Source organism: Notothenia coriiceps, unplaced genomic scaffold, assembly GCF_000735185.1.
Source record: "Notothenia coriiceps isolate Sejong01 unplaced genomic scaffold, NC01 NC01_scaffold00015795, whole genome shotgun sequence".
Taxonomy (NCBI): Eukaryota; Metazoa; Chordata; class Actinopteri; order Perciformes; family Nototheniidae; genus Notothenia; species Notothenia coriiceps.
The window spans coordinates 8,730-19,677 of NW_011348496.1; the positions used below are offsets into that span (position 1 = coordinate 8,730).

Consider the following 10,948-nt stretch of genomic DNA (forward strand, 5'->3'; position numbering starts at 1 on the left):
TGTGTTCGTGTGCAATATTGGAAAAGTGAGACAAACGGCAACAATAAAATAAAAGCAGAGATGAAAGATGGTTAGAAGGAGTGAGATAATTAATTATTCATCCTGAACAGATTATGGAGAAAAAAAGCAACACACACACACACACACACACACACACACACACACACACACACACACACACACACACACATAAACACTCACTCACCTAGTTACAAGTCATGCACAAAGCTATCACTTTAAAGATGGCTTTTTTCCTCCAGTGGTATTGAACAATTTCTGTGTAAATTAGTCGAGTTTCTTATACAAAAAGTCTGAAAGCCAGTGTCTCAAAGTTTTTTTTTAAACTCCAAAATTATTTTTCTAATGTGCAATATACAGCAGAATAAATAATCCTCCTCTCTTCAGTCGTACAGTTTTTTCATATTTAACTGTCCATTGAAATCAAACACATGTTCTTTTTATCAGATTAGGTCCGTTTGCTTACTCAGTAAAATATTTAATTGGCTCGTTAAAACAGAGGACTTCACACTCATTGTGTCGTTATCTGCTGAATTTGCCTTACGAACGGTTAATAACCGGACGGTTAGCACACTATGGCTGCTAGTGTAATGTATCCAAAGGGCATTTTCAATTTCATTGTAATTCATCCCTAAGACCTTTGTGCTCGTCTAACTCAAATAATGTACTCATGTTAACACACATTTTTCTCTTGCTGATAGCTTACTGTATTTTGTTATATTTCTCAACAAAAATTAAGCCTAAATTAGGTATTTTTCTGTATTGGAAGTTAAAGTTTTGAATAGGCATACAGTCTGTGTACATTTAGACTTATAGTACAGTACTTCCCACTGAAGTGAGGAGTTGTGAGTGGTAATAGGTATATTATAAAACATATATTCCACTGCACACATTTTTTTAAATACTTTTTTTCCTGGGAAATACGGAAACTTGGGTTCACCTTCTCTCAAATAAAGCCACATCTTGATAAATCGCGATTGGACATGATTAGTTAACAAGAGTCACATTAACCAAAAGTGGTTGGAAATCAAAGGAATGTAAGACCAGAAGAAGGAAAGGAGTGATAAGGATATATAATTAAGGTTAAAACAAGTTCAAATAGGAGGAGATGAAGATAGAGAGAGGAGGAAAGGAAAACGTGAGGAGAGAAAATTAGAGAGACAGAGAGGAGAGAGAATGGACACAAAGGTCTCTGTGATAGACATTGATATTGAAATTCACATTTGGATACATAACAAGAGCAGTTGTAGTGTGTTAACGGTCCTTTTATGAAATTACGATGTGCAAATACACCATAGGTCATAGTCCTCTGTTTTAACGAGCCAATGAGCGAGTGAGCAAACAGACATAATCTGATCATAAACCTTGTGTTTCATTTCAATGGACAGTTAAATATGGAAATACTCTAACGACTGAAGAGAGGATACCCAGCGGAGCCAAAGATCATCCATTTTAAAACATATAGAAATTAATATATAATAAAATAACTTTACCCAACAGTCCAACAAGTCTTTAGTGTTGCTGCATTGGAGTCAAGTTGTCACACACATTCCTGTAAATGACCTGAAGTGAGGTCCGGACAACTTAAAGGGAGAGTGAGGACCACCTTTTCTGCTGCCACCCATAAAGAGAACAAATACAGCATTTCAACACACACACACACACACACACACACACACACACACACACACACACACACACAGAAACACTCACCCGCCTAGTTACAAGTCATGCACAAAGCTACCACTTTAAAGACGGCCTTTTTTCCTCCGGTGCTATTGAACAATTTCTGTGTAAATTCATTAATTATATAAAAAGTCTGAAAGCCAATGTCTCATGGTCTTTTTTGAATGTCCAAAATGATTTCTTTAATGTCCTATAACAAATAGAATAAATAATCCTCCCTACTTAAAATAAGAAAATTGAATAAATAGTGGGTTATATAAAAACACCATCAATCAGTGATACCCAACCTTAACTTTACAAGTACCTTTGCAACCCAACAGCCTAAAGAAAAGAGATATTATGTCCTTTGCTTGAAGGAAGAAACTGATCTCTAGGATGTTTAAAGGTCTGCAGAGTGAATGCAGACACCTACTACACAGCCACACAGTAACTTGTTCACTTCGTTGCTTCAAAAGTATTTTTCTTCCTGTCAATAAGTCAACTTTATGCCAAGTCTTTCTAATATTTTCTTACACTTAAATAATATGTATCTATTTGAAGACACAGTTTTTGTATTTCTGATACATTGTTCAGCCATAGGGCAGGAGCATTTGATAAGTGATACAAAAATGTGCAAATAGGCACTTCTCTTTAGCCAATGGGGTTGTGTTGATAAACCTTCGTGAGGTGATTGGTGGCTGGAAGGCCAGCAGGACAGAGTGAAAAGATTTAAAAAGCCCCACCAGGGCACTAGGAGGGCAGGCATCGACAGAGATGGCTACCATGATGTCTACCATGATGTCTACCATGATGTTTACCATGATGACAGGTTTTCTTCTTTTGCTGTTGGCCGGTGAGTATCAGCTACCACTTAGACTTCTGCTGCTTACTTTTACCATTATATGCAATTAAAGATCAAACTTGTGTGAGTAATGTAATTTAAGAAAAGCTACATTGGTTTTAATACATAATACAATAAGTAAAAGCCATCTTATTGATATTTATTTTCTCTCTTATTTATTTGCAATGCATTTGATAGTTCGGTGATCCAAAAGTTTATTTTGATACTTAAAGTTACCCTCCCCAACCCTCTATACAACAACCACTGCTCTTACTTTCAGTCTCTTGGTGGTGGATCTTCTCTTGCAGGTGTTACAGTGAGCAGAGTGGTGGATCTGGATAAGAGAGTATACAATGGTGTCCCATGCGGTAACCATGTCCGCAAGTACCATGTGAAGCTGATAGCAGTTAATAAGCAGGGAAACTCGTTCTCTTCTGGTGGATCTCTGATCAGTGAACAGTGGATTCTGACTGCAGGTCACAACGTGGAGCTGGGAGAGTGAGAACGTTTTCCTTTAAAAACAAAATAACAATGTATTTAAAAAATACACATAGCTTTTGACGAAATTAAGATAACTTGCTTGTGTTTATGTTCAATGACATATAATATTACAATATGATGCATTTACACTTAGTCAGTAATGTCTCTCTTTTATTTATTTGTAGGACTGTGGAAGCAATTTTAGGTTTTCATCCAGCAGGAACAAAAGTGAAAGCGGTGACAATCATAGAACAACCTATCAGGTATATTGACCCGAGTGGGAGTGGGCCTCATGACCTCATGCTTCTGGAGCTACCTGATGCTAAGCATGGATATCCAATTGCACCACGTACTGACTGTAGCAAAGCTCCCAAAATGTGAGTTATGATCTTTAATCATTTGGAAAATTCCACTCTTAAGAAACTAAAAACTGAGAAATTCCCCTGTCATCCATTACAAATGTTGAGTCTTGTTTTGTATTTCAGAAATGATAAAGTCCAGATTGCAGGTATTGGAGACACAAAGAAAGACCCGGTTACTGGTATAAAAGGTGATATGAATCTGTTTATTTGATATACTGTCAATGTCTAACACAGAGTTCTTTTTTTTTTGTTCGATGTCGATCCAGGCTGAATTTGTGTTATTTTTCAGTGATGTGTATATTACAGCTGGCCGGATAGGAAGTATTGGTTGGGGTTGGGTGCATCAAGTCCGCCATATTGTTGGGGTTTCTCAAGTGAAGTTTGATTCTTGACTTTTTTCCTTTCCCTGTAAAATGTATTGACTATTGTGTTCTGTTCATTTAAATTGTTGACATTCATCCAATTAAGGAGAGCGGTAGTTTGTTCCAGATGTTAGGTGTACAGAAAAGTTGGTAACATTGTTGACAAATATTTACATATAAACCTTTTGATATTGTCATCTAGGAGTCAACTTGGAAACAACTCTCCATTGTGGAGACACCACAGTTGTCCAGTGTGGGGCAATCTGTACATCTACCATTCCATTTTACAATAAAAATGAAGAATTGATCTGTTACAAAGAAACTCACGTGGATACAAGCAAGGTGAGTTCGCCCGATTGACCAGTTTATAATAAATAATTATTCCAGTAAAAATTCTGTGATAAACAATTTGTACATCGCTCTCTTTAGGGGGACTCCGGTGGAGGAGTGGAGTTCAAAGGCATGATTTACGGTGTGCATATTCGCAGTGGTAAAATTGCCTGTGATACACGAGCAAGCGCTATTAACATCTGTGATCTGAAATACAAAACATGGATCAATAACATTACCGGTCTTAACATATTATAGAGATGTCTAACATGTGTAACCTTAGAAGTCCTGTCATTCGACAGACTAACGCATGATGTTAAAACAAATGTTGATTGACTCTTAATTTGCAGGTGATACATTTACTAGCAGTTGGTTTAAATTAATTGTTCAACTATTATGACAAACCAATAATTTTGATTTTATTACTTTAATATCAGAAAGTAGTGTCTGAGTTATAAATGTTAGTTTACACATTCTTGCTTTTGAAACTGTTGTTATGATCCTTTTTTAATATACATTTGAAACACAATTGTAATAATAGAACCCTTTTATCAATTCAACAGAAATTGCACAATATTTAATCAAGAATGTATTTTGAAAACAACAAATGGAAAACACAAAAGTCTGTAATTCTTTTGAACATGCTGATCTGTTGGTAGGTCAACCTCTGAAAAGTATTGCACTGTAATTCACATGTATCCCACAACAGCAACTTCTTGTATAATGTTATAATTTCAAATACAATAAAGAGTCACATCATTATTTCTCTGATTGTTTGTGTTTTTATAAATACAGCGTCACATGAATACATTTCTGCACAATGCCACTAATCAATATCTTTAAACCTTTAAAATTCACATTTGGACACATAGCAAGTAGGGCATTCAGCAGATCATAACATGTGAAGTCCTCTGTTTTAACGAGCCATTGAGCGAGTGAGCAAACGGACATAATCTGATCAAAAACCTTGTGTTTCATTTCAATGGACAGTTAAATATGGAAATACTCTAACGACTGAAGAGAGGAAACCCAGCAGTGCCAAAGATCATACATTTTAAAACATATAGAAATTAATATAAAATAAAATAACTTTACCCAAACAGTCCAACAAGTCTTTAGTGTTGCTGCTTTGGAGTCAAGTTGTCACACACATTCCTGTAAATACCCTGAAGTGAGGTCCGGACAACTTAAAGGGAGAGTGAGGACCACCCTTTCTGCTGCCACCCTTAGAGAACAAATACATAATTTCAACACACACACACACGCACGCACGCACGCACACACACACACACACACACACACACACACACACACACACACACACACACACACACACACACACACACACACACACACACACACACACACACACACACACACACACACACACACACACACACACACCTGACACACATCTGTCATTAAATCTGTGCACAAATTGGCCCTGTTCTTTGTGTGCATGAGTATGATATGTCATATGTGTTAAGCATAGTATATGTATGTGTTGAAGTGTGTGTGCAACATGTTTTCTCTGTGCATGTGTGTGTGAGTCACTGTGGGATCTACTTTCATGTGTCCCGGCAAGAGATGACGTCAGGGTTAAACTGCAAAGTGGGCCACAACGCAGCCAGTATTTGTGTGTGTGTATGTGTGTGTATATATGTTAGTGTAATAATAATAATAGCCGAAATATTTGCAACAAATACAATTAAATAATATGTATTTCCTTTTTTTAAGCTGACCTCAGCGGATAACCCGAGTTGATACATATTCATCGCATAAGTCACAGAAAGTTTTTTTTTATGGGATATATTTGTTTGTTTTGTGTGTGTTTGTGTGTGTGTGTGTGTTTGTGTGTTTACGTGTGTGTGTTCCCAGCAATAACTACACACATCAACCCTCTACTTTAGCAGCAGGCAGACTTTGCGTCAGGAAAATACTGCCCTCAGGCTAAAACTGTCACAGTCACCTTGCAAACTGGCATTTCTTCTCACTGTAGGTACACACACACACACACACACACACACACACACACACACACACACACACACACACACACACACACACACACACACACACACACACACACACACACACACACACACACACACAGCTAGGTCAGCAGTGAGGGGCCTCTGAGCCAATAGCCTGTCCTCTCTTTGCACTGCCCACTCCTGAATGTTTACGCCTTTTCAGCGCAACACTTGTTTTTATTCCATGATTTATCGGGGCGTCTCTACAGTACAGTGTTTCTTCAGTTTTTATTATTCTCTCTGTCAGAGCTTCCACGAGGTGGAGCTCTATATTGCATAATGTGCATTTAAGGTGGGTTGACAAAGAGTCTGCATTCCACCATGAACTAAACTAGCTATTTGCTGTCATCACATTCCCAGACCAGGAAGTTAGAATAAGCTTCAGTAAATGGCTTTTCTTGCAGCATACTATACTGTAATGTGTGCCTGTGTGTCACTTGGTGCATATTGCTACCTTTTACACCTGTGTAATCCAAGAAAATGTCAATTAGTAGCCTCATATGAACATCTATTACCGACCAATTTCACTTTCTATCAGCCTATAAATGTGTGTTCTGTATTAAGGGATTACAAACTAGCAGCATAAGGTTAGCTTTTTACTGCAAACATTTTAAAGTGTCATACATGTTGGATTGTTGTTGTCCTAGGTACAGTGAAGTGCTAATACACAGTTAGAAGTGTTTGTTTGTGTTAGTGTGTTAGTGTGTGTGTGTGTGTGTGTGTGTGTGTGTGTGTGTGTGTGTGTGTGTGTGTGTGTGTGTGTGTGTGTGTGTGTGTGTGTGTGTGTGTGTGTGTGTGTAATTCGTTTGGTGTGTATACAGTATGTAAAATGATCGTGACATTTTCCTGTTTGTGTTTTCAGCGGCTTACATAGTTTGCCAAAGTATTTTTTTTGTATTCACCTCCACAAACAAACCCTTAATAGAGTAAATATTTCCCTGCTCTGCTCCTGTTATGACAGGTAATTGTAATTAACATAACTCAATACTGTACACATTTAGCTGACAGTGCAGCTTTCAGCGGCTGTTGCCCTTTTAATCAGAGGCAGGGCGACACGACTATTAATGCACACATCCGCTGACCTTTTGTTTGTGGAGCCGTCGCTCAGCTGTCGTCCCGCTGCAAACACCAGAGAGCTGCCCACATGAAGGAGCTTTTAATTGACTTACATATTATCAGCTCCCTGCAGGAAATACCGTGTTTGTTTCTGACATTATAACAGCGAGTATCAACATTTTGAATGATGATGGATCAAGGCTTGTATGCTCTAAAATGTCAAATAGGTCCAAAACTGTGTCTCAGTGTTAGACAGTACTCAGGGCAAAGTCTCAAGTTTGTTCACGCTGGAAAAGAACGTATACGATATACTTGATAATGTAATAATTTGATGTATTTTGTCAATATATGAGAAGATCTTATAGTTAAGTAAAGCTAAAATCAAATATGCGACTGATAAGATATATCTATGGTCATATAACAACTAAAACAAAGAAAATATATTTTTATAAATAAAAATAAAAAAGTTTTAAAAAAGTACAATAATATAGAGCTTACTATATACTTGATTTGGCTTAGTGGATCAAGGCTTTATAATATGCAATTGTGCACATACAAATCAATTTTGGACCATATCTGTAATAATGTGATGTATTTGGTCAATTCATGAGAAGCTCTTATGGTTCAATTAAATACATGAGCTAATAGGACTAATGAAAAATGTCTATGGTCATATAACAACTAAAACAAAGAAAATATATTTTTATAAATCATTCTTTGAAAAGTAAATCCATGAAATCGTAAAATGGAGTTCATATTCTATTCTTTAGCAACAGCACATACAGTTATGGAGAAGCATTGTTGTCTGTTTTCATGATTTATGTGAATTTTACTGAACATAACAGCACAACTGTGGTTTTTGATCCATTTTCACTCGTTCCAGTCAGTAAAATGTTCTAATTGTATCCCAGAAAATGGGACTCCACTATGCCAGTACGTAATGTGCCAGCTTCAAATCAGGTTGTGTTGCTTTGATCATCCAACTGAGACAACATGCTTTGAAGTGACTGTAATCGTGAGTCATTGCAGGCACAAAAACTCCACGGAGAATTCAACTAACTTCTTCCTCAATCCTTCAAAAACCTGCCACTGCGGACCGGTGCCTTTTTGCAGCATATTGATAGTAAAAAATGTAGGCAACCCAAACTCTGGGATATTGTTTATTCACAGAATTGTGCCTCCAGGTTATCACAAAGGCAGCATGCTGGGTGTTAGACGTCGTGTTTGGCTGCATATTCAGGATGCACGGACTTGAGAGGAAGGAGAGAATGAGCGGTACAGAGAGGCAGAGAACAACACAAAAGAGGGGAATTGGAAAATGCAGGTTGTTTGTGGTTCAGTTCACCGGCGGGAATACATCAATATCACATGGACTGCACATCAGCTGTGAGACAAAGGTCATCCTATGTGGGGAACAAAAAAGAAAGCATGCAGGACATAGAAGATGCACTGTAGCTCCAGTGTTTACAGTTTGTTGCTTCATGTGAGAGGGAAGGGAGGTGTGTTTGGACTTTTAACATCTCACTGGTGGAGGTTATTACAGTAATACAGTAATAATAATAATAATACATTTTTATTTATATAGCACTTTTCACACACATGCAGCTCAAAGTGCTTTACAGAATGACACATCACAAGTTAAAAACAAACCACAAGAAATCCCCCTCAGATTATTTGTTAAAAGCTTTAAAAGGTACATGCAGCAAAACATAACATCTGACCAGGCCAACAAGGAGGTCAAACGTATGACAAAAGAAATAAAAAAAAAACAAACAAACAATGGTTTCTCTCTGACAGGTAAGACACAAGACAACTGAGTCGATGCAACAATATATTTTTCTATCATTAACCTCTAATTGTTAGATATGTGTTCATGTGCAATAGCAACTATAATATTTGCAATGGTGACTCGTCATTAGGGGCAGCCCCACATAGTGTCCGCAGAAAGTAATGCAAATAATAATTATAAAAATATGCAAAAACTATATAGCCTATGTTAAAATATATATTTAAGATCATGTTTCGTCATCTGATTCGTTTGCACATTGCTGTTTTAGTCTGTGTTCTTCTAATTAGTGTCTACAGTGTGTGCCTATTGAGCCGTGTTGAGCGACGTGGGTCAAGCCCCGATCTAGCCCCTCCCTCTCCCTGTCAAAGTGAATGGGTGCTGTAAAAACTATACTGCGCATACTCAGAGTCTTTTTCTATTCAATGTGTGCGGCAAACAAATAATGACCATGCTGACATACCTACCAAACGTCATCTCATAATTCAGAGAGCTGATTGGCTGTAAGTACGTGTGCCGCGAAAATAGTAGTTGTTTGTGAAGAGGAGACGAGAGGGAGCAGCGTATAGCGATTAAAATCAGAGCAACGGAAAGAAAGTGAATGAAGTTGACCATCTACTTCAGCTTTGGAAATATTTTATGTCATATCTTTTGTTGATCTTCTGTGTTTTGCCTATAGGCTATTGCTCTGCTGGATCGATTGATATTGTGACCTCAGTGATGAGTGTCTGTGTTTTCCTTATAACGCCCCCCTCTCTATCGGAGCCATGGATAGCCTCCAGCTATTTTTTTACGTGTTTAAAAAAACCCCTGAAGCTTAAATATACACATCTAAGTTGTTCGTGCCCCACCACTTTTGTACATATCAAAACGCCACTGAATATTTAGCAGGTCATGGTTACTAGAAGTAAAACTAACACATAAATCCTAAAGGTGGGACGCATCACAGATTAGACCTAGCCGTAGTTTAGGCTACATTAGCAGCTTTGTGTTTCCATATTTTCAAGTGAGTAAAAGTTACTTGAGAGATGTCTAATGAACGTGAAAGTGTAACAAACTATCAGTAATGCAGTATGAGATTTCGATCACATTTATATCGTAGTCTAACCGGTTTAATAACGAGTGCTGTGTAAAACAATGCTTTCCCTAAACTTACGCCAGAAGCTTAACCACCTGTTGCTAAATAAAGACGTGTATTTGTGCTTAATATTGTCAGTATGTGTGTTTTGCGTACTTTCTGATATCTTAGCTTCTATGTTAGTTTAAGAAAGTAAATGAATGTTTAAATGGATGCATCACTTATTAGACCTATCATATACATTTCTGTATTGTGAGAACGAAATGAAAAATAAGGAATTTATTTTATGGCATGTACGCCTGGATATCCCTTTTGTGTCAAAGTGTGAAATGCTTATTTCATGTGGTATTAACATTTAAGTGGGAAAGAGAGCTGCTCTGACAAGCTAAGAAACATAATTAGAGGGAGCAGAAAGTCTGCTTGTAAGTGCGAGAGAGAAAGTGAGAGGTATGAGAGCACAGTAGGTGTGGACAGTTTAACAAGGGGCAGAAAATATGATTTTCTTTGGGGTCAGTGAAGCGTTGAAAACATGCTCTGAGGGTGGTGAAACTCGACCTCTATTCCTCTCCACTTCGTCTGGATGCTGTGAAGGAGCCATGTTTAAAGGTCATATCTCAGCATCCAGGGCTCTCTGCGAGGTGACGGAGAAGACACAGTATGATTGAGAAAGGACAAAGAGAACGAAGAGCAACACGGAAAGAGTTTTAATATGTATTTAGAGGAAAAACGTGATGTGATCTCGTATAAATAGAACATTTCATATATGTGTCACGTTTAGTTGGCGTTAAACTGTGGAATTATTCACCAAATGATTTAAAGGGCTGTATGAACATCTTTAGGTTTAAAAAATATATAAAAGATGGAATTACATGGATACACAGTTACAGCATTTAGTGTGTGGTAAAGGTCTTTTAAAGGAGTCTCTCACAACACACGC

The 10,948-nt window shown here is 37.5% G+C and overlaps 1 protein-coding gene across 1 annotated transcript; it reads left to right on the forward strand.

The window, feature by feature from the left end:
* The first annotated feature begins 2,446 nt into the window (after nt 1-2,446).
* On the forward strand, nt 2,447-4,820 carry LOC104949195 (cationic trypsin-like). The gene is made up of 6 exons (XM_010775502.1): nt 2,447-2,536; nt 2,833-3,022; nt 3,190-3,381; nt 3,490-3,554; nt 3,931-4,070; nt 4,158-4,820. The coding sequence occupies exons 1-6, from the start codon at nt 2,458-2,460 to the stop codon at nt 4,314-4,316; spliced, it is 825 nt and encodes a 274-aa protein (XP_010773804.1). The 5' UTR covers nt 2,447-2,457; the 3' UTR covers nt 4,317-4,820.
* Nucleotides 4,821-10,948: the final 6,128 nt, after the last annotated feature.

Bases quoted from the DNA above. Each gene is read 5' to 3' on its own strand.
- LOC104949195 (XM_010775502.1), top strand. From the start codon at position 2,458: ATGGCTACCATGATGTCTACCATGATGTCTACCATGATGTTTACCATG. The intron at 3,023-3,189 runs GTGAGAACGTTT...ATTTATTTGTAG, and splicing joins CACAACGTGGAGCTGGGAGA to GACTGTGGAAGCAATTTTAG. The intron at 3,555-3,930 runs GTGATATGAATC...ATTGTCATCTAG, and splicing joins CCCGGTTACTGGTATAAAAG to GAGTCAACTTGGAAACAACT.